Source organism: Phyllobates terribilis, unplaced genomic scaffold (genome assembly GCF_046119375.1).
Source record: "Phyllobates terribilis strain yellow unplaced genomic scaffold, ASM4611937v1 Scaffold_7__3_contigs__length_470593459, whole genome shotgun sequence".
In the NCBI taxonomy this organism is placed as follows: domain Eukaryota; kingdom Metazoa; phylum Chordata; class Amphibia; order Anura; family Dendrobatidae; genus Phyllobates; species Phyllobates terribilis.
The window spans coordinates 77,565,673-77,592,886 of NW_027362767.1; the positions used below are offsets into that span (position 1 = coordinate 77,565,673).

General features: G+C 40.6%; 1 protein-coding gene across 6 annotated transcripts in view; it reads left to right on the plus strand.

Annotated features, from left to right (window-relative positions):
• Positions 1 to 27,214, plus strand: part of MAPKBP1 (mitogen-activated protein kinase binding protein 1) — a 152,979-nt gene that overhangs the window by 104,775 nt on the left and 20,990 nt on the right. For all 6 annotated transcript variants that reach the window (XM_073638823.1, XM_073638825.1, XM_073638824.1 and 3 more), the window contains exons 5-22: positions 2,900 to 2,957; positions 4,961 to 5,131; positions 7,939 to 8,076; positions 9,600 to 9,782; positions 10,260 to 10,420; positions 13,993 to 14,182; positions 15,146 to 15,292; positions 15,406 to 15,590; positions 15,668 to 15,759; positions 17,629 to 17,754; positions 17,876 to 17,946; positions 19,461 to 19,585; positions 22,678 to 22,753; positions 24,442 to 24,553; positions 24,639 to 24,702; positions 25,817 to 25,939; positions 26,143 to 26,237; positions 26,706 to 26,773. In XM_073638823.1, coding sequence (XP_073494924.1) covers positions 2,900 to 2,957; positions 4,961 to 5,131; positions 7,939 to 8,076; positions 9,600 to 9,782; positions 10,260 to 10,420; positions 13,993 to 14,182; positions 15,146 to 15,292; positions 15,406 to 15,590; positions 15,668 to 15,759; positions 17,629 to 17,754; positions 17,876 to 17,946; positions 19,461 to 19,585; positions 22,678 to 22,753; positions 24,442 to 24,553; positions 24,639 to 24,702; positions 25,817 to 25,939; positions 26,143 to 26,237; positions 26,706 to 26,773 — 2,185 coding nt within the window. The remainder of the gene's footprint in view (positions 1 to 2,899; positions 2,958 to 4,960; positions 5,132 to 7,938; positions 8,077 to 9,599; positions 9,783 to 10,259; positions 10,421 to 13,992; positions 14,183 to 15,145; positions 15,293 to 15,405; positions 15,591 to 15,667; positions 15,760 to 17,628; positions 17,755 to 17,875; positions 17,947 to 19,460; positions 19,586 to 22,677; positions 22,754 to 24,441; positions 24,554 to 24,638; positions 24,703 to 25,816; positions 25,940 to 26,142; positions 26,238 to 26,705; positions 26,774 to 27,214) is intronic.

Here is a 27,214-nt window from a genome sequence, read left to right on the forward strand (position 1 = left end):
GGTCTTGTAGATGACAGTTTACTAGATGACTGTTTTAATCAAAAAATTGTCACTTGCAGCAATAAAACATTTTACTATTGTTACTTTTTTTCCTCCTTTTTTATCTAGAGGAATTGGAAAGTTCTGTCAAACTGAAATGCCAGGATTAAAATTCTTTGCAAGTTTGACAGTGTCATAACTTGTTATAACTTGACACGATAATGCCTCCGATTTTGTACACGGCACTTTTCTCACCGGTTCTTAAGGAATGCGTGAGAAAAAAAGCAATTGTACTATTCCCTTTGCATGGCGTATAGAACCGGTAAGGAGCATCGCTTCTGGAGGAGAATACGCTGCCATACAGAGGCACCAAGTGGTGGCTGCAGACAGTCGGGACATCGGGTGCTTCTCTCTTTTATGCATGAGGCCAAAGAAAGCTTTTTTTTAATGCAAATTGTGATTTTCTAACACTTGTAATATTTTTTTTTTATTTTTTTTTCATATTTTCCGTAAAAAAAAATAGTATAAATGTTTTGTGATTTTCAACAGTTATTCCCCCAAAATTAAGATTTTCTTCCCCTCTGCATTATTGAACCATATAAACCTTCCGTCTGTCTTTCAGTGGATTATTAAAACCAATAACAAGTGGTAAATGTGGTTGTCCTGGCACAGGGAAAATTTGTAATTATTCATGGAAAATGCCATCACTTTTTCATTCCCTCCATCTCCTGCACTTATTCCATTAGATTTAGTTTACTAGTATTTTTCCGGGATGTGATTTAGGACACCCACACTCCTTTTACAGTAGATTTAATCCAATGTCATGCCAACATCATGCCTGGCACTCTGAGCCAAGCTGGTAGTTTACTACTCTAAGGATATTCATTGTCACAAAAGTGAGAACTTTCTAGGTACTTTAAGTGAGCAAAGGTATAAGGACACGTGGCCATCACACCTGTTGTTGGAGTGGACAACGTATTCTAAGGCTGCTTTCACACATTGCGTATTTTCAAAAAGAGCGTGCAAAAAAGCGCGCGAAAATACGCAATGTGCTTTGTGTCTGCCAGCAAAGTGAATGGGAAATTCACTTTGCTGTTCAGACACTGTGTGATTTTACGCAGCGGGAAAGCGCAGCTGCGTAAAGAATTGGCATGTCAATTCTTTACGCAGCTGCGTCCTGCGCTTTCTCTCTATTGTGCCCATTATAAGCGATGGAATTACGCAGCGGTGTTCACACACTGCGTAATTCCATCGCTTTTTTATGGGGGCGCAGGATGGATACTCACCTACCCGATGTCAGGGGAGAGGCGTCTGGTCCGCTCCAATCCCGCGCTTCCAGCATCTGCCGGTGAGCCGATCAGCTGTTAGCTAACCGGCTTGTAACCGGCTTCCGGTCAGCTGATTACAAGCCGGTCAGCTGACAGTCTGCTGATCGCTTCACGGCAGATGCTGCAAGCGCTGGACGGAGCAGACGCGTCTCTCATCCATCGGGTAGGTGAGTATCCATAGTCTGTACATACACTGCTAGGGACACACACACGACACATAGACACATAGGACACACAGACACAGACATTACACATGTCACCCTTCATTTTCACACTGCGTTTTTTGCGGCGCTTTTTTACGCAGTGTGTGAATGGAGGTGCTTTTTTTATCTGCTTAAAAAAATGCAGGTAAAAAAAAAGCAGGAAAATACGCAGCGTAAAAAAACGCAGGGAAATGCGCAATGTGTGATTGCAGCCTTAATTGGTGTTAAAATGGCAATGGGCCACCTTCATGGCTATTACAGCTTCACCGGTGAGTTTCTATGAATTTGGAGAGCGTTTGTGAGGCCAGGCCATGATGTTTGGTTAGAAGGGTTTAGAGTCACCGACTTCTATACCGTGACCCATACCACTGCCAATGTTTCTTATGGAGATTGCAGGGTTTAGAGCCACCGACCTCCATACTATGACCCATACCACTGCCAATGTTTCTTATGGAGATTGCAGGGTTTAGAGCCACCGACCTCCATACTATGACCCATACCACTGCCAATGTTTCTTATGGAGATTGCAGGGTTTAGAGCCACCGACTTCTATACTATGACCCATACCACTGCCAATGTTTCTTATGGAGATTGCAGGGTTTAGAGCCACCGACCTCCATACTATGACCCATACCACTGCCAATGTTTGTCTATGGAGATTGCAGAGCTGAGTATTTATATGGCTAAAACACATGAAATAAAAAAATAAATAAAAATTAGTGGCGGTTATATACTTTCAGATTTATTGTATATTTAAATGTATAATTTATATTGTAAAACTCTCTTTTTTTGGAAGTATAAAATTGCTTAAGCTGCCTAAAACAACAAAAAAACCTTCTTGCTGGAACTTCAGGCCCACCTTCCCATTTGGCGAATGTACTGTGGAGTTTCAGCCATAGATTTTCATGCAGAATAATTTTTCAGCATATTGCGGTAGTGACCTTTTTATGTATAAGATTTTATTAAATCTCATTCATCCTGTGGGGTATTGGAAAGCCGCCAACATAAATTAACCAATCCTGTGAGTTTTCCAAATGCACAGCTTGTCAATTTATGTTGCAGATTGCCCCTTTTGCAAAACAAAAGGTGAGATCTGTGGCTAATCGGCAGGATATTCAGAGAAATTCTGCACAATTTGATGCAGATTTTACTGTTCCAGCCCCACATGGACATAGTTACCTAATACCTCCACTGCATGAGGAGGGAAGAACTGTTATGGGTGCGACTCCTTCCAAAAAATGAGAAAAAAAATTGGGATGTGGTCAGTTTAATAGTGCGGTGTTATGTTTTGGGTTGGTTGACCATTCATAGACTTGTCATGTCATGTCGTCGGCCTTGCCTATGGCTGATGAGAAATTTACTGATCTTTACTGACATTTCTTCTTTCAGAAAAACTATCACCGCTCTTGCATTTTCCCCAGATGGAAAGTTCTTGGTTACTGGAGAGGCAAGTATTTATTTTCTTATTTTTAAGTATTCGTGGAACTTATTCCATCACAGTATATAGTGTTAGTTTTTTTTTTTCTGGGATCATGGTAAGGTAGCTAATGTTGAGGTTAGATGTTGCTGAAACCTTTTTTTATTTTTTTTATTTTTTTTTCTATTTAATTTTTTCTTCCTCTTAAGAGACTATACCATCACACTCTCTGCACTGGAGATCGATGGTGGTTATAGCAGTTATAACCTCATGGAACCCCAAAGCCCGGTGGATAGGTTATAATTTGCTGTAGTGCGCCATTTCCTTTAAAGGGAATCCGTCAGCAGATTTTTGCCATTTAATCTGAGAGCAGCAGAATATGGGGCAACAGAGCCTGATTCCAGTGATTTTTCCCTTGATTAGGCCGTTTTATAGTTTCAATGCAATCAGTGTTTTATCTTCAGGCAGTTATCACTGCAGGACTAGGTGTCATGTGCCCAGCTAATGTATAACCCCGCCCACACCACTGATTGGCAGCTTGCTGACAGTGTACACGGGAAGCAGCCAATCAGTGGAGTGGGCGGGGTTATACACAGATCAGAATTCTGAGCACGTCTACATTTACAGCAGAGAAAACAGGGGTTCTATCAAAACTGCAGGAAGCAGCCCAGTAAGTTTATAAATCACTAAAATCCGGCTCTTTGGCCCTATATTGCATGGCAAAAACCTGCTCTCTTTAATGTCTAAAGGTCTGGAAACTTCTCCATTTTATATTTAAAATACCTGCAGATCGTGTCCTGGAGATGATCTAGATATCTGGACGTGACCAAAAGGGGTGTTCGATGTCTTGAGGGTCCTCTATACCCATCCTCAACACGTGTACTAGTTAACGCCTCATGTTTCCCCCTCCGGTTTACATTGCTGGGCAGAGCAGATGTGTAGTTCTTTCCATCTCGTCACTGTCAGTTTCTCCAGGATTAGGTTTATATTTAGCTTGTCCCGGATTTTGCAGACATAAGACTATTAAAGTAGATGAAATCATCATATTGACAAGCCACCAGATCAGCTAAAAAGTCTCCAGTTCTGATGTACAGCATAAAATAAAGCCTTTATCTGCTCCCCGCTGCCAGTGGTCGTCCACAAATCATTACCTCTGTGCGACTTCCATCCTATTAATATTTGGGTTTTCTCATTTTAAGCAATTTGTCAGGGATTTCTGGCCACATATGGGAAGCCGGGGAAATTATCACCTGTGTCGAATAGGATTTAAAGAAGCAGATCCTCCAGCATTAGCCGCGTTATTACCATATTTTTATTAGGGAAGGGTTGAAAATTCTGCGCTCTGTAAAGCTTTAGGGGCTTAATATCTTCTCGTTCCAATCCTTACAGGTCATTGTCCTGCCTGATTAATAGGAAAACCTTCATATCTTATGTGTGATGTGATGTATTTTATTGTGTTATTTTCTACTCCAAAAATAATAATTCATAACTTATGATGGTCAAAATTAGGGTGACTCCCTTATAGACCTCTAAAAATTCAGGCATTTGCTGCTGTTTTCTCCCCCTTTTTAAACAAACTGCAGTCTAATGACAGGGGTTTTCCAAAACTGTAAAGCTCCTTTTAAAGTTGGGGCTGCACCCACATTTATTATCTTTTACTACAAAAAAAATAAAAAATAAATAAATTCCTGAGATCTAGCACTGGGTAGCTTGAAAATCCCCCAAAAATTTGGTTGAGCAATTGTGTAGCAATTTTTTTTTTTTTTAATATATTGTGAGCAGATTTTAAGAAGCTTTCAGTGGATCGTCGCCCACTCTCTGTTGAAATAAGTATATATATATTCTCAGTTGATTAAAGGTGTATGGGGGATTCGGGACAATGCCCACCAGACGAACAGCTATGACATGGGCTTGGCCTGCAGCAAAGATGGTTTCATGTAACTAGTCACTAAAAATGTGAATTTATGTGGAGTGTACAGTAGAAGGCTGCAGACGTGTGTCTCATCTGCTGGTGTCTCCCCTCCTCTGTTTAGAGCGGGCACATGCCGGCCGTGCGGGTTTGGGATGTGGCTGAACGAACACAAGTGGCAGAACTACAAGAACACAAGTACGGCGTTGCCTGCGTCGCTTTCTCCCCGAGCTCCAAGTACATCGTGTCGGTGGGGTACCAGCACGATATGATCGTCAATGTGTGGTCATGGAAGGTGAGTGCAGGGATGCAGAACATTGTGTCTTGTGCTTTATGCTCCCACTAATCGAACGCTGATCTTTTAGGATACTTTTATCTTTTTGCAACCCATCAGGGCTGGTTTATTTCATGGGGCAGGAACATGATTGGCACCAAATTAATATCTTTCATGCATTGCACCACAGATTGACCACAAAACGCAGAAGTGTAAATCCGGCCTGACCGTACGTGGTTGTCCTGGCCCAAACTCTACATCTTCATATATGGACACGTTCAGTATTTGGTCAGTATTTTACATCAGTATGTGTAAGCCAAAACCAGGAGTGGAACAATCAGAGGAAAAGTATAATAGAAACACGTCACCACTTCTGTATTTATCACCCACTCCTGGTGTTGGCTTACAAATACTGATGGAAAATACTGACCAAAAACTGAAGGTGTGAACGTGGCCTATGACTAAGGCTGTTGAGTTCGGGTCAGGAGACCTTGAGTCGATCTGTACTCGAACCGTGAAACACGGAAGTGTGAATCCCGCCTTTAAAATATGTTTTTTTAAGTTATTTATTTATTTTTTTTAATTTACTCTTCCTCCTCAGATCCATTACTGAGCCAAGGGTGTCCGTCAGTGAGCTCAGTAGCTCTGCTCAAGTTGATGGCAAGAGATGCTTTAAAGTGCTGAGTTCACTGATTGTCATGTTGACAGATCTACAGCCATTGTCAGAATTCCAGTTGTCCGTCTACAGTTTGACCACTATTGGCTGTTATTGTTCACCTTAATTGTGCTGCAATCCCACTCCTTACCACTGGAGGCTGCTGTTGTGTTCTGCAATTGCCCTTTACTAAGATGGCAGATTCTGAATTTGTTGGATCCATCTTGTTTCCTGTTTGGGCCTACTTAAAGCCACGTGGATCTCTCACTCATTGCTTGAGTATTGTGTCTAGCTGTTAGCCTAGTTTCCAGTCTCCAAGCTCCTGAACATTCTTACCTAGATTGTTCTCACCTATCTATGGATTGTTTCCTACAACTCCTTTTGCTAACGACAAGAACTTCTACTACCGCTTGCTGTTTTGCTTGTGCTCCGTCGGCCACTGGTTTCCAGCAATACTACGCCAGTATTGTAACACATTAATGCCACCGACAATACCGAACCCCAGGAGCAGCAGTGGAGACTTGGCACCGGACTTGGGGAGGAGGAGTAAACCACACGTTTGTTTTTTTTTTATATCAGAAGAACCCTAAAGAGATTTGCAGTGTACTTACTGGGGCTTTCTTTGTACTCCTACGTTGTAAAGTACATCAGTAGCGTTACATTTCACATCCTGAGAATTGAATGGTCCTGAAACATTGAGGTTTTCAGAATGCTTGCCTTCAGCCCTCCAGATATAGATGTATACATGTTTTTCTGCATTTATTAGCGATACGCCAGAAATTCTATTTCAAGGTCTTTGTTGTCTATATAATCTTGTTAGACACATTTATGGAAACCTGCATACGATGAACACGGCTTCTCCAGCACTTGTCCTGTAATTGCCACCGTTATCTAGATGACACTTACACATGACCATGAAGCTTTTCCGACACCTGGTCTCCTTTTGAAGTCTTAGAGTATGATCTGTGTTTTTGCATTTTATACCGACCTCCTAGAAATATCATCGGACTGTATGTCGTAAAGAGATAATAGAAAAAAAGAGAATAAATTCCAATCTATTGTACATGATCATTGCAGTGACCTGATACTTCCTTCTTCTCGTATAAAAGTGCCGGATTAGACCCCTGCGGCTTTGGGAGCGTAGAGAGGTGTCTGCTTTCTATCAGGACCTCGTCCTGTCTTCTGATTCTTCTGGGTTTTTTTGGGGGAGATCTCTGGCCATGTATGGTATTGTTCAGTTTGAAGGAAAACACATAAGTTTCCTCTATCAAATACTTGTTTGGCAGATATCAAGGACTTGCGTACGACAAAGTATGTGTTATGGGGCCCCTACAGAAATTGGCAACTTGTCCACATGGGTGGCAAGAAGCTGCACAGGATTAAAGGATTATTCTTATCTTCATGGATGGATATGATCAGATAGTTCTTGTAAAAACGAGCACTTTTCTAATTTACTGCTTATTTAAATCTACAGCCGTTCTTAAGATATTAACACTTTTTTTTCTTTTCTGTTTTGTTGCCTAGGAGACCGACCACTGCTACTGTCTATTTTTGTTATCACAGTTTTTGAGGATGTGCAGGCTTAGGAGATAATGGGGCAAACCTGCAATCCTGGCTAGCTTCCAAATAGTGCAGTAGAAAACAGCTTGTAAGCACTGTGTATGTTCTTCTGTCTGGCAGCGGTGGTCGGTCTCCAAGACAATGCGCTGAGAACAGTTGTTCATATCTCAAAAACTGCTCAAAATTTTAATAAGTAGTAAATTGCAAAATTACTTAGATTTACCAGCTCTCTCCGACAGTACCCATTCATGAATTTGTGAATAACCACTTTTAAAACCTTCACAAGTCTTCATTGGGGTACTTTATGAGAATGGTAGTGTCAAGCAGCATCTTATAGGGACCAGTTTTTGCGAAGATGTCCTTATGTTTTCTTAGGGGATTGACCAATACGGGTGTCATTTTTATAGTTGTGCCAAAATATTCAGGGTTATATAAATCTTCCTAAGATGTGTCCACTGGTCTGAGAACATACTGTCCCTGGCAGGAATGATTAGTCTACAGTGGAAACATTTCTAGGTGTAGTCATCTGAAAAGTGAAGGAAACTTTTAGTTAAAATGTCTTTTTTACTTTTCGCAGTCACATTTTCTGTATCTTTTTTTTTTTGTCTTTCAGAAAAATGTTGTTGTAGCAGCAAATAAAGTATCTAGTAAAGTAACAGCAGTTTCCTTCTCGGAAGACAGCAGCTACTTTGTGACCGCCGGGAACAGGCACGTCAAGTTCTGGTACTTGGATGAAGCAAAGTCCTCCAAGGTAACTCCCAAGAATTTGGGCTTGAAATATTGCATGGATCTGTTTATTTGGATTTTTGTGACATTCACATTTGTTCTGTCTGAATAAAACACTGCTGCCATTGACAAACTAATATATCAGTATTCCAGAATTTGTAGTCATCAGTGCAACAATTTGCTCGATGAATATATAGAAATAGTCCAGTATTTGCAATGCTAGGAAACTGTATTTCTTCTAGTAGGTTTTAATGTTTTAAGAACTTAAACGTAGCCGTATAGATCACATGCTATACGGTTGATCTGTATCATGATGTTGATGGGACTAGGGGCACTAACCAGGTACCTAGAACTAGGGGTGCCTAGTCTATCCCTGTACCCCGGATTACACCTGAAGATGGAGACGCCAGGTTCACATGCCTTGCTGAGCTTTTATATCAATCCTTATCTGTCCACTCCCCCACCCAGGGTAGTGGGAAGCTGAAGTGTATAGGAACACACCAACCAGACAAACAAGGGAAGACTGACAGGGATAAATGAAAATACCAACCATACAAATATGCACTCACAAACAGAGTGGGACACAAGGGAGTTAAAGGAAGGAGAAGCCAAATAGGAGAGGATGTGCACACAGACAAACACTCCACGGAACAATCTCCAAGCGCCTCCAACCACAAACTACACCTTCAACTCCAGAACCAGGCAGTAAAAACGAACACTGGCAATTCCTAAGTGCCAAAGGGGAGTGGCCAATGCTGAACAGCTGTGACAATCCAGTTAGGAAATCTCCAGGAGCTTCAACTGAACAGATTAGCCCTTGCACTGCTAGCAACGAAAAATATGCACTGTTTAATATGATGGTGACGTACTTCTAACCAGTGCAGGAGTTCGTGAAACCAGATACAGCGGTATTCTGGCCCCTCTGTCGCGGTTTCCCCATGACAGTCCATATGGGATCCAATTATTATTTTTTTTAATTTAATTTCTTTTGTACACCCATAGACTTGAAAGAGCTAGTCTCACCCAACACACTGAAGAAAGTAGTGCATGCTGTGATTCATCATGCAGATATTCAGTCCAATTTAAAAAGAAAAAAAAAAAAAAAAAAAGATCCTAATGCCGGAACAAAGGCCCAAAATGGCGAACACATACACCCTATTTTAAAAAGAGTTGTATGGAAAACATTTTAGTGAGGTTGAGCTGCGAATACACATATGGGTATCGGCTGAGAGTCTTTCAAGTCTTTGGGGTACAGATGAACAATATAGAATTTTTACTTAACATAGGAAACAGATGCAGATGAAAATTGGACGATTTCTTCTTTTTTTTATTATATGCTTATGTGAATTTAGCCTTGATGCGATCCACTCTTCTGCTGAGACTTGTTGTTCTCGTAATTCCGCACTTATGTCTTCGGCCTACGACCTGTTTCAGACTAATGGTTAGCCATTAAACTGGTCTAAAAGTTTTTGGAAATTTAACGCTATAGCACATCTATTAATTTGTGTTTGTCGTTTCTACTACATTTTTATATTCTCCTCATTCCAGGTGAATTCTACGATTCCTCTTCTGGGACGCTCAGGCCTTTTGGGTGAACTCAGGAACAATTTCTTCACAGATGTTGCATGTGGTAAAGGAAAGAAGGCGAGCAGCACCTTCTGCATCACCTCCTCCGGGCTTCTGTGTGAATTCAATGACCGAAGACTTCTCGACAAATGGGTAGAGCTGAGGGTGAGTCTTTATTGTAAAGCATATCCATTGGATAGGTGATAACTTTTCAATTGGTGGCGGTCCGACCTCTGGGGAGCTTTTATCCCTGTTTAGAAAGGAGCAGTGTCCATGCCCGAACGCTGCTCCATTCATTCTCCATGGGGGACTGCTGGAAAAAGTAGAGTTAATTGCTCCGGCAGGCCTTTACAGAAGTGATTGAGCAGCAGCCACTTGTCCATCGTTTCGGGGATAGAAGTGCCCAATTCTGGCAATCAGTAAGAGTCCCAGCAGTCGGACCCCAACCAATCCCGTGGATAGGTGATAACTTCTACAGATGGTTCTGCTAGGAGAGTATCGGTCCAAAATGTTGAGTTAATTTTTTAATATATTGGATTACAAAGGGCGGAAATTACTTTCCTGCTTATTAGTAAATTTAATGTGAGGGGTGTTCTAGTCCTGTTTGCACTATTGGAACCATTATATTCTGTTTTGTTCTAGACCACCATGGCGAGCTGCATCATTGTCAACCAGGACTATATTTTCTGTGGTTGTGCCGATGGGACTGTGCGCATCTTTAACCCAAGCAACTTGCACTTTCTTAACACCATGCCAAAGCCACATCGCCTTGGAGTGGACATTGCCACAGTCACGGAGGCGAGGTATAACCCAATTACGTTCTCAAGTGTTAATAAATTCCCCTAACCCTTAGATCATTGTCTGTATTTGGAAATGTTTTTTTTTTCGGGCTCCACAGATCGTCTGCAGTTTGCCACGAGAACATTCAGAGAAGCAGGAAAAATTGCTAGTTGGCTCGTATATGCAAATGTGATCAACACTCGAGCGGTGTGTAGAAGCAAATCCTGACATTGAGCATATTGCGCACTGTCGGGGTTCTGCAATCTGCAGGCAAATCGTGACAGCAAAAAATTATGTGCAGCCCGGAAAAATCCTTTATAAATCGCAGGAGGGGCAATTTTTGGTGTGGTTTGATGCCATAACTCCTGCTGATCAGAAGACTTAAAGGGGCCATATCAGCAAAGCAGCTTTGCCTGGCACTGCCATTCGGATAAATTTGGATCTAGTGGCATCTTCATCTTGTTGATCGGTGGGGATCTGAACCCTTAGGATCAAATATTAGCTGCCTTTAAAGTCCTGAAAAAAACCCTTTTAGTCTTGCAGTCTCATTGTTAAACAATGGGGCATAAGTTTTAAGAATGGCCGTTCCTCTGGGTGTAGTATGAGCCCTCGTATTGTGAACTCATCATTTATTTGTCGCCAGCTAAGGAAACAACCGTTTTCCTTGTGCGCTGCCCCAGGAGCAATGATGCTAATCTCTAGTCCTCCATTATACATTTACATAGGATATTTGTGCATCTGGCGCTTGGCAAACCCCGAATTCAGTGAATGGAATTCAGCCTGGCATTTTCTACAGTGGATTTCTCAGGAAGAACAGTCCTTCCTTTGATCCACGTCTCTGCATGTGGGTTTTTTTCTTTGCTGACCCCCAGCCCACAGCTGCATGGTTTGGCTTTGAAAAGACCCAGTGTTTCCCTAGGCGAGACATGAAGGGGTTCAGTTTTTTTAGTTGACCTCTTGATTTTACAGCTTTGTCATTAAGTTACTTGCACAGATAGTAAAAACTATTATTTGTAGAGCGATGTCTCTTCCCTTCCCCATTTTCACATGTCTACAAACTGCACAGAGAAACTTTTCAGAACTTCCATCTGTCTCAGTCTCCAGTTTCTGTGTTATATATGCCTATCGGTCAATTGTGGTGATACAACTGGGGCATTATCACTTCCACCGATGGCTAAATGTGTCATGTGTGGTCACATATGTGATCGTATGGACTTAGTGTTCTGTAGGGGGCCTATATATAGTGGGGAAAAGAAGTATATGATACACTGCTGACTTTGCATGTTTTCCCACCTACATAGAATGGAGAGGTCTGTAATTTTTATCGTAGGTACAAATCACCTGTGAGAGACAGAATCTAAAAATAAAGATCCAGAAAATCACATTGTATGATTTTTACATACTTATTTCATGCAATAAAATGCTAATTAATTGTTTGATCACCTACCAACCAGCAAGAATTCTGTCTCTTACAGACCTTTTAGTTTTACTTTAAGAAACCCTCCTACTCTGCACTCATTACCTGTATTAATTGCACCTGTTTGAACTCGTTACCTGTATAAAAGACACCTGTCCACACAGTCAGTCAATTACACTCCAACCACTCCACCATGGCCAAGACCAAAGAGCTGTCTAAGGACACCAGGGACAAAATTGTAGACCTGCACAAGGCTGGGATGGGGCTACAGAACAATAGGCAAGCAGCTTGTTGAGAAAGCAACAACTGTTGGCACAATTATTAAAAAAAGGAAGAAACACAAGATGACTGTCACTCTTTCTCGGTCTGGGGCTCCATGCAAGATCTCACCTCGTGGGGAAAGGATGATTTTTAGAAAGGTCAGAAATGTGACCCGAACTATACGGGAGGACCTGGTCAATGACCTGAAGAGAGCTGGGACCACAGTCTAAAACATTACCATTAGTAACACACTACGCCGTCATGGATTAAAATCCTGCAGGGCACGCAAGGTCCCCCTGCTCATGCCAGCACATGTCCAGGCCCGTTTGTAGTTTTGCAATGACCATCTGGATGATGCAGAGGAGTCATGGGAGAAAATCATGTGGTTAGATGAGACCAAAATAGAACTTTTTGGTATCAACTCCACTCAGCTTGTTTGCAGGAAGCAAAAGGATGAGTACAACCCCAAGAACACCGTCCCAACCGTGAAGCATGGTGGGGGAAACATCATACTTTGGGGGTGCTTTTCTGCAAAGGGGACAGGACGACTGTACCGTATTGAAGGGAGGATGGATGGGATCATGTATCGTAAGATTGTGGCCAACAACCTTCTTCCCTCAGTAAGCGCATTGAAGATGGGTTGTGGCTGGATCTTCCTGAATGACAATGACCCGAAACACACAGCCACAGCTACTAAGGAGTGGCTCCGTAAGAAGCATTTCAAGGTCCTGGAGTGTCCTAGCCAGTCTCCAGGCCTGACCCCAATAGAAATTCTTTGGAGGAAGGTGAAATTCAATGTAGCCCAGTGACAGCCCTGAAACCTGAAAGATCTGGAGAAGATCTGTATGGAGGAGTGGGCCGAAATGCCTGCTGCAGTCTATGCAAACCTGGTCAAGAACTACAGGAAATGTCTGACCTCTGTAATTGCAAACAAAGGTTTCTGTACTAAATATTAAGTTCTGTTTTTCTATTGTATCAAATACTTATTTCATGCAATAAAATGCAATTTAATTATGTAAGAATCATACAATAGGATTTTGGGGATTTTATTTTAAGATTCTGTCTCTCACAGGTGTAGTGTACCTACGATAAAAATTACAGACCTCTCCATTCCTTGTAGGTGGGAAAACTTGCAAAATCGGCAGTGTATCAAATACTTATTTCTCCCACTGTAAATAGATTCTTATCTGCAAGCCTAAGGCACAACCTCTGAGTCGTGCGGAGATGTAAAGATGCCCATACAAATGAGATGTTGGCCAAACACTTGTGCAGCCATCTTTCCTTATGTTTGTGTTTTTATTGGGATGAGATGGGGGAGAACCTTCTACCAGACACTTCTGGCGGCAGCTAATCTACTCATAGACCCAGAGGATCGGGCTTTGTAATTCAACATGTCCAAATCTTCTGTCTGTCAAAATTATCTGTCACAGAAAAATCAGGAAGCTCTTATTTACATCATGGTCATAATCCAGCCAAAATGTACAGGTTTAGATGAAGTTATTCTACTTTGTACGTTGATTCACACTCTGCAGATTTTGTTGCAAAAAGTTCTACAAGTGAAAGTGTCTTCTGTTCATCCTCATGGGGTCGTTTCGGATGAACGGGACAGTCGACCAAATTTCTGCAGTAAAATCCCCTGCATGTTCACAATCCTTCACATTCACCATCCTTCATACGGCACCCGTAGACTTCTATGAGGCTGGACTCTGCTTGTTGCTGATTTTATAAGAAGACTTATAAAGTTGGTTATGTATGAATATATGTGATGCGGCTGCAGAGGGCGTATTACGCTATTCTCCCCAATGCTGTAGGGGTGCAGCATGCCTCCGTACCGCCTCGGTGTTCTGCCGTGTGCTTGCTAATATAGGTTTTGCTTTACCGCTTTCATACTCTGATACTAATCTTTTCTCTCGGCAGCCGCCTCTTCTCCAATGCTGCAGATGCCAAGTACCCGGACACTGTTGGCATGACTTTTGACTCCACCAACCAATGGCTGTCGTGTGTGTACAATGACCACAGCCTTTATGTATGGGACATTAAAGATCTGAAGAAAGTTGGGAAAGTCTACTCTGCTCTGTACCACTCTTCCTGTGTATGGAGTGCTGAGGTATGGCCATGCTGACCAAAATAAAAATATAACACTATATTTTATAGTATTGATGCACTACCACGTTCAAAGGATACCGGTGACAGCAACACCGCCAATAAAGCTGCTTCAGGAAAAAGACCGCCAGCTTTTCCAGAAGCAGTTTCACTTGGAAACCTTGGCTGTTCCGCCGTCTGAATTGAGGCGTCGTGTATGCCATACCCTGAGGGTATTTTTGCGGAGTGATCTTATTTTAGAGTAAAGCTGATTATTGGAGATTAGTAATGGAGAAGGGTGAAATCTGCAGCCAAATCCACAACAAAATCTGTAAGTAAGACCTGCGGATTTGGGAGCAAATCTGCATTGGAAATTTTCCGCAACGTGTGAGCATGGCCTGGCCTTACAGTCAATGGGTTGCGAACTGATAAGTGACGCTACTGGGAACTTTTTATTTTATTTACTTTTATTTTTTATGCTCCTTTTATTGAACTCTTTATACAAAGCAAAAATTATTAAAGTTGCAAAGGGGAAAAAAAATGAAATGCAGGAAAAACATTGACATGACTTTTTGTTGACTCATCGGTTTCATTTTACATTTATTAATGGAGGTGACAGTTCTCACATTGTCCACCAGCAACATATAATGTAGTTACCAAGTGATGGATGATGGCTCATTGATATGGGGCTGAGGGGTGATTCTCAGAGACCGTGGGTCTGGGGTTGGGGAAAGCGTGTCTCTCATTTATAAAAATTAGAAGTGGGATCTTGATAAGTTATAAATATATCTGTAGTTGGTTGAATGATGCCAGAACATTGGTCACATGTATAGCACCCACTGTGGATGCCATATTGTTCCTAGATATGTGCTTCCGGTAGTGCTGCTCCCAGGACAATGCTGCTGCTTGTAAAGCCAGTGACTCCACAAACAATACCTATAAAAGGTAGCGTTAGCTTCTTATATATTGATTTTTATTCTCCGTCTAGGTTTATCCTGAAATGAAGGACAGCAACCAGGCCTGCCTGCCACCAAACTCCTTCATAACCTGCTCTTCTGACAGCACCATCCGATTATGGAACATGGAGACGTCTAACATCCATGGCACAGCGTTACACCGGAACATCCTCAGCAATGTGCGTGCACAAAATGCTGTGGTTTGGATTTTTGTGTTTTGTTTTTTTTTGGGGTGTATTTTATGCCCCTATGTAAAGACTCCTAACGTCCCGTGTTCTTTGACTTTTACCAGGACTTGATGAAAATTCTTCTGATTGATAGTAACACTCAAGCTCTGCTCGACACGGACTGTAACTGCACTGGGTTGGCGGATAAGGTCGATGTGCAGACACTGGACGCCAAGGTTGGGATTCGCTCAGTGTGTGTGAGCCCTAATGGCCAACACCTGGCCTCAGGAGACCGAACCGGCACACTCAGGTAATGGCTGAGCGGATACCAAGGGCACCGACATTCTCACTGTATCAGCAGGACTAAGTTTTCATTCTTCTTTACAGGGTTCATGAGCTGCAGACTCTGACGGAGCTACTGAGAGTAGAGGCTCATGATTCTGAAATCCTTTGCTTGGAATATTCTAAACCAGAAACAGGTAGGTGTGTGTGTGTGTGTGTGTGTGTGTGTGTGTGTGTGTGTGTGTATATTTATATTTGCATTTATAGTGTGTATTTACAGTGGGTATGGAAAGTATTCTGACCCCTTTAAATTTTTCACTCTTTTTCATTGCAGCCATTTGGTAAATTCTAAAAAGTTCATTTTTTTCTCATTAATGTACACTCTGCACCCCATCTTCACTGAAAAAAAAACAAATGTAGAAATTTTTGCAAATTTATTAGAAGAAGAACTGAAATATCACATGGTCATAAGTATTCAGACCCTTTGCTCAGTATTGAGTAGAAGCCCCCTTTTGAGCTAATACAGCCATGAGTCTTCTTGGGAATGATGCAACAAGTTTTTCACACCTGGATTTGGGGATCCTCTGCCATTCTTCCTTGCAGATCCTCTTTAGTTCAGTCAGGTTGGATGGTGAACGTTGGCGGACAGCCATTTTCAGGTCTCTCCAGAGATGCTCAATTGGGTTTAGGTCAGGACTCTGGCTGGGCCAGTCAAGAATGGTCACAGAGTTGTTCTGAAGTCACTCCTTTGTTATTTTAGCTGTGTGCTTAGGGTCATTGTCTTGTTGGAAGGTGAACCTTCGGCAGGTGATGAGCAGTGCCTGGTTTTCTCCACACATACCGCTTAGAATTATCACCAAAAAGTTCTATCTTCTTCTCCTCAGACCAGAGAATCTTATTTCGCATAGTCTGGGAGTCCTTCATGTGTTTTTGAGCAAACTCTATGCGGGCTTTCATATGTCTTGCACTGAGGAGAGGCTTCTGTCGGGCCACTCTGCCATAAAGGCCCGACTGGTGGAGGGCTGCAGGGATAGTTGACTTTGTGGAACTTTCTCCCATCTCCCTACTGCATCTCTGGAGCTCAGCCACAGTGATCTTGGGGTTCTTCTTTACCTCTCTCACCAAGGCTCTTCTCCCATGATTGCTCAGTTTGGCTGGACAGCCAGGTCTAGGAAGACTTCTGGTGGTCCCAAACTTCTTCCATTTAAGGATTATGGAGGCCACTGTGCTCTTAGGAACCTTGAGTAATGCAGAAATTTTTTTGTAACTTTGGCCAGATCTGTGCCTTGCCACAATTCTGCCTCTGAGCTTCTTGGGCAGTTCCTTTGAGCTCATGATTTTCATTTGGTCTGACATGCACTGTGAGCTGTGAGGTCTTATATAGACAGGTGTGTGCCTTTCCAAATCAAGTCCTATCAGTTTAATTAAACACAGCTGGACTCCAATGAAGGAGTAGAACCATCTCAAGGAAGATCACAAGGAAATGGACAGCATGTGACTTAAATATGAGTGACTGAGCAAAGGGTCTGAATACTTATGACCATGTGATATTTCAGTTTTTCTTTTTTAATAAATTTGCAAACATTTTTACATTTCTGTTTTTTTCAGTCAAGATGGGGTGCAGAGTGTACATTAATGAGAAAAAAATGAACTTTTTAGAATTTACCAAATGGCTGCAATGAAACAAAGAGTGAAAAATGTAAAGGGGTCTGAATACTTTCTGTATCCACTGTATATATGCAGTTATAGTGTGTGTGTGCATTTATATTTGCGTTTATAGTATTTGCAATTGTATACAGTATACATTTATAGTGTGTGCATGCGTGTACTTATATTTGCATCTATTCTGTGCAAGTACTTATATATAAATTTGAGTGTGTACCTATATATTTATAGTATGTTTATATATAATGTGTGTATATATGCATGTATAATTGTGTGTGTGTGTGTATATAATATATATGCATGTATAATTGTGTGTGTGTTTGTATATGCATGTATAATGTGTGTACTTATACAATTATTGTGTGTATGTGTTTCATGTAATTCATATTTTTCCTTATTAGGAATGAACTTGCTGGCCTCGGCTAGCCGAGACCGACTGATCCATGTACTAGATGCATCCAAAGACTACAGCCTTCAACAAACCTTGGACGACCACTCTTCATCGATCACCGCTGTAAAATTTGCTGGTGAGCTCTGAAGTGCAGTAATATAGACTAGTTTAATGCTATGTTGCTTGTAAAGAACATCGATCGTATCAGTCTAGATGATCGCTGTAGCACTGCTAACTTGTTTCTGGTATTTTTGCAGCCAATGATGGTAAGATGCGAATGATCAGCTGTGGAGCAGATAAAAGCATTTACTTCCGCACTGCTGAGCAGGTACGAAATATATATATATGTACATACATACTAGTAGTATATAGAGCAAGGGTTTCAGTAGTTGGTTCACATGTGTTTGAAGTCTTCATACGCCTCCTATACACTGATCTGCCGTTATACTGACCGGCTGGCGGGGAGTCGCATGACCAGATTGTGTTTGTCCTGTGACTCTTCCGGTCTTCAGAGTTGCAGTGCATGATGTCTCTACTGAGACTAAAGTGACTCACATTTTGCCTTTAGACATATTAAATGTTATGTCCTACATTATATGGGCCTATCATGTTGGAATATGCCAATAGGACTTTTTCACTCAATGGAACCACTCCACCTAATGTATAAAAAAAACAAGAAGCAGAAGAAAAAAAAGTGCTAAGTCAATTGTTTTTCCATTTATGTCGAGATAAAAACTATGTTTTGACTAAAATAGGAAATAGGACCTGATTTATTATTGCACTTGTATCTCTTTTTTTTGTGTATTTTTTTTTTCTTTTTTGAGGCTGTATTGTGTTTTGCACCATATTTTTAAGATACGCCTTGTCTGTTCTCTACTTGTTCTGTTTTTTTTTTTTTTGGTTTGTTTTTTTCCGCCATTTTGGGCCATGGTTTTAAATAGTTGTAAATTTGGGGGAATGGAGTGAATATTATTTATTATATTTTTTATTGTATTATTAATTTATTTGGATTTTATTTATTTTTATATATTTTTTTTATTTTCATTTTATTTAGTTATTTTATTTTTCATATTTTATTTGGTTTTACTTCATATTTATTTTTTTATTTTATTTTTATAATAGTAATATTTTATTTTTATTATTCTTCTTTATCTATTTAGGCGCAAACATTTTAGTGCAAGTAACATTTTAATGGACCAACCAACTTTTTGCTTTAAAAAGGTGCAAGAAAATATGCGGACTGGCCACGAGTCTCCCTATCTGAACTTGACAGCCTTAGATATGCCTAAGAGGCTGTCAAGTTGGGGTAGAGAGACCCGTGGGCAAGTCTGTGCATCACTTCCGTTCTTGAACCGTTAATGCAGCATTAGTCTGCAGCATTCTATGTCGTGTAAAAATCTTCCAGATAATATATTGTTTATTTCCTCCTGATCAGTTCTATCATCTGCTGGTCGCTGACCAAAGCCGTACCCAACTTTAATAAAGTGGCGGTTTAGCATTTTTTTTTTTGTACTTGTAGACACGGCAGTGGGGAGAGACTCCTGCTGCAGACAGTTGTCTTATAGCCACACACAATGGTGGTTATGAAGTAGTGACCGATTTTGTTTTCATTGTTTATGTATAGAAAAATCCTTTTAAAATATTTCTGAAAAAGGAATAACTACTATCGAAAGGGGTTGGAAAACAATTTGTTGCATGGGTAAGGGAACATGAGTATGGATACTTAGGCGATAGCATGTTATAATGCAAAACGTACAATAGAAATATTACGCACTCCTGAATGTTGTTGTTTTTTTTTTTTGTTGTTGTTTTTTTTTCCCATTTTAATTTTTTTTTTTTCAGACTGGGGAAGGGTCAGTCCATTTTACCCGCACACACCATATAGTACGAAAAACAACCCTGTATGACATGGACGTGGATCCCAGCCTAAAGTACGCCGCTATTGGGTGTCAGGATCGAAATATCAGGTACCAATAGGCTTTACAGAGTTTTTGATGTTTCCTTTTACTTTGTCTATCTGATCCCTATCTAAAATTTTTTGTTTCCTATCTCTGCACTGTGGAAAGTTGTCCGTTGTGCCAAACTCTATATATTTTTGGCTAAAAATCATTTTTTTTGTAATGGAGTTTCATTAAAAAATTTTTGCACCATTTACTCAGTTAATGGGAGAGTTTGTCAAACTTTTATTACTATTTTTAGTCCTCCTCTCAGCTCCTTTCTGACAACAGATCACAATAAATTTCCTTGTTCCCGGAAACCCTAGATCTTGTAAAAGCTAAACTGTGCAAAATTTTTAATGAAACCATATCACAAAAATTATATTTAGGCCCAAATACATTCATAGAAGTTTAAAAATAATGAATTATTTCCCCCAGAGGTGGACAAGCCCCTTCAAGTCTGAGTACGAGTGAATGCCTATGTAAACATTGCAAGTGCTGAGACTAAATTACCTTTATATCAATATAGACCAGCGCCATCCAGTGGCCAAATATTGATACAGCTAATGGGCTGTTTAAAGGGAATCTGTCAGAAGGTTTTTGCTATGTAATCTGAGAGTGGCATGATGTAGGGGCAGAGAACCTGATTCCAGTGATATGTCACTTACTGGGCTGCTTGGTGCAGGTTTGATACAATCCCATGACAGCACCAATGAGAGAAGGGATCCGCCCTGATTCCAGCAATGTATCACTTACTAGGCTGTGTGTTTTTGTGTCTATAAAATCAGTGTTTTATCAGCAAGAGATTATCATTACAGGGCTAGGTGTCTCAAGCCTACGGGTCAACTTGTTCTGTCTAACTATGCCCCCAACACTGAAGCTTTCTGCCTATGCAGAGTGTGCGCTGAAAGCTACCAATCAGTGGTGTGGGTGGGGTTATACACAGGTCAGCTACATCTACAGCAGAGAAAACAGGGATTCTATCACAACTACTGCACTCTGTAAACTAAGCGATACTTCACCGGAATCAGGGTCTCTGCTCCTACATCATCCTGCTGTCAGATCACATAGCAAAATCCTGTTGACAGATTCCCTTTAAAGTAATGTGTCGTTTAACGTCTGTATATTCATCTACTATTATCCATTAAATACCAGTTTAGGACTGGCCGTGCATTTACTCTTAGCATCCTCATATGATCATGTAAATGCCATCTTCGTGCTGGTGTGTACTGCAGAGTGTATGGGGGACTTTATGCCTTCTTGTTAACGGTTTATCAATATCTACCAGTCATTTAGATTTCTTAAAATGTTAATTTTGCATAAAAAGTAATGAAAATTAAGATATTGGGATATTTCCAGTCGTTGGCAAAATAAAACCTTGTAACCTTCTGTCATATGAGCAGTGTATGGAAAATACACAGTAAAGACCAGCAATAGCCTGTGGGAACGTATCCGGCAAATCTAAACAGAATCCTTTCATCCCGAGAAGTTAATGTTGGAGAACTGGAGAGAAAAATAATTTTATTATGTTTTTAGTTATGTTTGGTGAAATATGATGAGTTGTAGAAAATCGCAGTGATTTCTAAAAAGTTAACAGGATCTACATTCGCTGTAAATTTGGCTTTCATGGGCTTCTTTTTTTAGTATGCAAGTTGTGGTTACATAGTAACATAGGTAAAATAAAGACCTAGGTCCATCAAGTTCAACCTTCCTCCCCCAATTGTACATTTTGTCACTAATTTAACTATAATTTGTATAATGTAATTGATAATGAGCACAATGATTATACAGTTTCTTTCACGTTTCTTTGTTTTACGGCTTCACTTACTGGGCTGTGTGTTTGTCTATAAAATCAGTGTTTTATCAGCAGGAGATTATTATTACAGGGCTAGGTGTCTCAAGCCTACTGGTCAACTTGTTCTGTCTAACTCCGCCCCCTACACTGCAGCTTTACAGTGTACACAGAAAGCTGCCAATCAGTGATGTGGGCGGGGTTATACACAGCTCAGTGTTCAGAGATCTGCAGCTGAGAAAACAGGGATTCTATCACAACTGCTGCACCCAGTAAACTGATTGATAGATCACTGGAATCGGGGTCTCTGTCCCTACATCATGCTGCAGTCATTGCAAAATCCTATTGACAGATTCCCTTTAAAGCAATGTGTAAAATATAGCGTAATATATAATTATAATGTGTGTGTGTGTGTGTGTGTGTGTATATATATGTTGGCTAGTGTGATGTATTTATCCCGCCGGTGATTAGGCTTTAATATAGTAAATAGCTAGCACTCAACAATGTCTATTCCGGTGCTCGTGAACGGATCCAATGATCCACTTATGTCAAAGGTTATAATCACTGCACACGGTACTGAATAATTTTGCTTCAAGTGAAATTTATTCCAATGTAATAATGTGAAATAAATGACAAAATAAAGGCTGACGTTTCGGCCACTACGTTGCCTTGATCACAGTGTCACTAGAAATAAATGAAAACAATCAAACACAAAGAATCCATTTGTTATTTACAATGTATGGACATATTTTGTGAACTTATGTCAAATGATCATTCCAGTAGAGAGATCTAAAATTTATATATGTTCATCAGGTCAACTATCCCTCAGTGATCTAAAATAGAGCAGTTCAAAGGTAGAAAGAAACTACAAGTAGGTTGTTGTATGAAAGATTTTATTTGGAGTAAGGGTTTGTACCTGTTAGGTCTTGCATCCCAGGGGTCATAAGAATCTCCCTATGGTTGCAAGATGGTACTGGGAACTCAAAGGGGAAAGATCAGGTCTCAGGTGTAAATTCTGGTTCCTTCTGGCAGGGTGGGTTCCTGTTCAATTGTGGCAATATAAATACAAAGGTCCACTTGACCTAATCTAATATTGTATAAGAAAATTGAGCCGTACCCCTGTGCCAAGTAAGCTTTGTATATAATGGACCGTTCCTTATCCCAGGTATCCAATATATGGTTCATGAAAAACTGTGCGATGGGGAATTTAAAACAGTGTCTTATTTCATATGTATGTAACATCACCAGATGATTAGGCTTTCACATTACCGCTTCTTACATAATCCACATTTGTTCTTTTTTTTTTTTTTCTTTCTTTTGCTGTTTTTAGGATATTTAACATCAGCAGCGGGAAGCCGAAAAAGCTGTACAAGGGATCGCAGAGTGAAGACGGGACCCTCATTAAAGTAAGTGCTTTGTGCTGTGTATTGGCCCAATTACCCTGCAAAATGTGCGAGTCAGATTATTGTATATGGTTGACAAGGGCTTCATAAAAAGAGAGCGATCTGCAAATCCAACATTATTCTCTGGTGAGACCTGTCAGACACAGAATTTAATTCCCTAAATGTAAATTACCCCTTCTGCACTTCTTGCCCAATGACCATTCTACAAATCCTGATAGACTAAGTTTCTGCACAAATCGGTCTATGAAATTCTTCCAGCCATATGCTCGCTAACTACACAGGAAAGAGTTAAGTTGATTTTCTAGGATTGCCATGGATTTTTTATTTTGTTGTGGCTTCTTACTCAGTGAATGTTAATCGGCCTTATTTACTGCTGACATTACTGCCCGGTCAGCAAACGGGGTTCAGATCTGCGGGGAATGCTTGGAGCAGTAATAATGACTTGGCTGCTAAAGGCCGTGGACTGCGCGCACACCACATATCCCATGTACTATGCTTACACTGACTTTTTTCCAATTTCCAAGTGTACACAGTTTCTTTTTATTAGAGTAATTTAATTTCTCTGGTCTTCCCTTGTAAATTGTTCAATCCTCAGTTTTATTCCTGGGGGTCCATTTATGGGGGCCATTTGTATCCCAGATATTTCCTGTATGTGCTCCTGGTTTTTCTGCGCAAATTTGGTTTATCTCTGCGGGACATCTGACCAGTTTTTGCTCTTATTTTATTTATACTTCTCCCCTGAATATTCATCTTTTTTTCTTTTGTAAATCAGTCGTATGGTACCAGAGAAATTGTCTTTATTTAGTGCTAATGTGTTATGGTGTTTACCAAGTGGGCGGAACCTCACAGGGTAATACTGCCTAAAGCCACGCCCCCGGAGGATTCCGTGCGCCACGCCCCCGGAGGATTCCGTGCGCCACGCCCCCGGAGGATTCCGTGCGCCACGCCCCCGGAGGATTCCGTGCGCCACGCCCCCGGAGGATTCCGTGCGCCACGCCCCCTTGTAAAGACCATATCTCTAGAACTGTATTACAGATAATAAATATAGATATATATATATAGATATAGATATATAGATTTCCATTGCTCTTTTGAGTAATCTGATAGCCAAAATTGTTTTTTTATTTTTATTTATTTATTTATTTTTTTTAACTTTGCAACGAGCCCTTTTTAATAGAGCATTCAAAGTACTGCTTTTTTTTTATTTTTTTTTTTAAAGGCATGTGCTATCAAAGCTGTTATTTGTGGCAAATGCTTCATATCAATAAAGTTAATTATTTGCTTTAAACTGCATAGGGCGGGGTAAATGGGGCGTTCTTCTGCCATTTAAAATGGAAAATGGGGGAGACCATGTGCCCTTGTGGTTTCTGCTGGGTTTGGAGTATACAATTAGGATTGAATGAAGGGTGAAGCTGATTTTGGATAGCGCGGCTGTAGTCCTAAGTGAATGTAGTTGCAGAGACAACGTAGCTCCGCCACAATCGCCTGATATGCGGAGCTGCCATGAAAGGCTGTTATGGGAATAGCCCGCTAATTTAAGAAACCTTGTCCGTGTTTCTATGTAAGGATACATTCATTGTGTATGATCGCCCACCCATTACAGCTCTTAATTAATTTTATCCACACACAAGTCCTTATTTTTACCGTATTTTGCCCCTTGTCCCACAGCTGACACTTCTTTCCCCCCATAGGTGCAGACTGACCCATCCGGCCTCTATATAGCAACCAGCTGCTCGGACAAAAACTTGTCGATCTTTGATTTCTACACCGGGGAGTGCGTGGCCACCATGTTTGGACATTCAGGTAACAATCTCTTATCAAATCATGGAAATATATGTAGCACCCGACTACAGCACCAATAACACCGACTGTATGTTCTTCCTTTCAGAGATTGTGACAGGGATGAAGTTTACCAACGACTGCAAGCATCTGATATCTGTGTCTGGAGACAGGTGAGAACGGAAGTGCAAGACTCCATGTAAAGGCTCATGCACACCACTGATTTTCTCTAACTAGTGGTGTTCATTGGATGGCCCTAGTACCTATGATATTTTATATACACCCAACGAAGAAAAAATGCCAGGACCAAAATACATCCACATTGCTTAAAAAGATGTAAATTTTATTGAATAAAAGACAAAAACAAATATTATAAAAATCCAACAACAGGTGTAATGATGCACAGAAAGATGAGTGAGCAACAGAGATAGCCCAATACTATAGTATAGTTTTTTTGTAAATGCTATGATATTTTATGTCTAATGTATTATTTTTTTCCCTTGTACTGAGCGCTCCGCGGAAATAATCAGAGACCTGTCCGATTTTGATCCGAGTGTCTGATGGAAATCGGCCATGCAAGTCTATGGGTCTGTGAAAAAAATCGGGCAGCACTCGGATGATACCAGAGTGCAGTCCGATTTTCACGGATTGACAAAGGTGGAGAAACTTTTTTTTTTTCCCTTCTCCATGTCCAAGAAAAACGAATTCCACTCTGATCAGAGTCTGAGCATAATCAGACCGTTTTTTTCGGATGTGCCCCTACCCTAACATTTACTTTTTGGCTAGAACACTTGCAAAACTGACTGTTATGCCTAGTGCAAAGCACGATTCACTTTGTTTTTTTTTTTGTTTTTACTTTTCTTGATCTTTTCTGTTTTATGTGGTGCAAGTAAGTAATAGTCTGAGCCCATAGGACCTAATGTAGCAAAAATAGAAATATTGAACATTAAAGGATGTTCACAGATATTTTCCGACGCAACCTTGACTGCAAACCCAAAGCATACCCTCAACAAAAATTTTCATATAACACAAAAAAAAATTAAAAAAAGCATGTAATATAATTTTGGATTTTACCTGATTACATTATGAGGTTCGCTATGAAAATCTGACTTTCATATGGTTGTTTTTGGGGTTTTTTCTGCTACGTGTGCATGAAGTTTTAAAAACCATTCGCTTGAATCGTATTTTTAATTGCTGAAGATTTTTGTCCCAAATCCGTAGCAAATTCTGAAATTAAGATCATGTCCTAAAACCTGTAAACTTAGACATTTTTTTTTCTTTTTCCAGCTGCATTTTTATCTGGCGTCTTAGCTCAGAGATGACAATCAACATGCGCCAAAGACTCACTGAAATAAAGCAACGTGGGAAAGCGGGGGAAAAATGTGCACCGAACAAGACTGACAATACCAGGTAACCTCCTTGTAGGTTTGTTTTTGTGTGATTAGTAATAAAGCCACTAATAATAAAATCTGTTCAGTGCGGAGAGACTGGAGCATTTGCCCTAGTTGTATGTCTTTTAGCAGTGTTACTATGTTATGACTTGTTTGGGAAATGGGTGACATGTTGGTTATGTTCACACTATAGTGAGCGGTAATAACATTTTTTTTTCAAAGACGTGAGACCATTGCTGCGATGTGTCCAGCACCTGTACTTTCATCTGATAGCGACAAAGATGGGGTTGATGAAGGCAGTGATGAAGATATGACTGGTAAGCAATTGCCTATGGCCGGGTGACCATGTATCAGTTCTATCTCTATTGCTTTGTCTGAGCTGGACACAAATGATGCAAAGTTATACACTTTGCGCTCAGGTCAATCGTTCAAAAAATTGTTGCATGCAATGTTGTTTGATCCGGCTCTATGACCAGACGACCGCAACAACTTGAGATGAAATTTCTACCTCTTCAATGTGGAAAAAGTGGATCGGAATCAAAGTTGACCCAACAATAGGTCGACCCTTCTGCCCATTTGTCTACGGCACCCCGCTTCAGTTTAATATTGCATCTGGGCCCTATTCAAACAACGGGGAACTAAAATCTTATTTCCTTGCTAAACACTTGCTTGTTCTTACTCAAGTTATTTTATATAAAATAGTGCATTATAGTGTAGATGTAAACACTTGAACGGCTTCTTCTAATTTCCTCTTCGTTTATAACCTTTTATATCTTGCATTTTAGGTTCTGAGAAGAACAATGACCTTGCCAATTCTTTCGGAAGAAGTGTATCTTTCTGGGAAATGAAAAGGGTAAGTCTTAGGACAGCCGAGACATTAGATGTTTTTGGGCGAATCCTGGCGCTTACTGTGGGATCAGCTGTCATTAAACTTTGGCTATAGCTCAGATATCTTGTACATCTTTGGTGTTAATCCTTTTGAATACGCTTCAATTTTTTTCCACTCCTTATTAGGGTTTGTGCACACGACCGATTTTTTTTTTCCATACGAGTGTTGTCCATGGCTTTCACTGATGGCAATCGTAACTATGAGATTCTATGGGGCTGTGCACATGTCCGATTTATTATTTTTTTGCTTTTCCTTGGCCCGAGCGATCCAAAATTTGGAGACATGTCCAATTTTGATCCGAGGGGTCGGATCAAAATGGTCAATTGAAGTCTACGGGCCTGTGAAAAAAATCGGACTGACAGAAAGGACATGGTGGAAAAACTTTTTTTTTCCCCCTTCCACGTA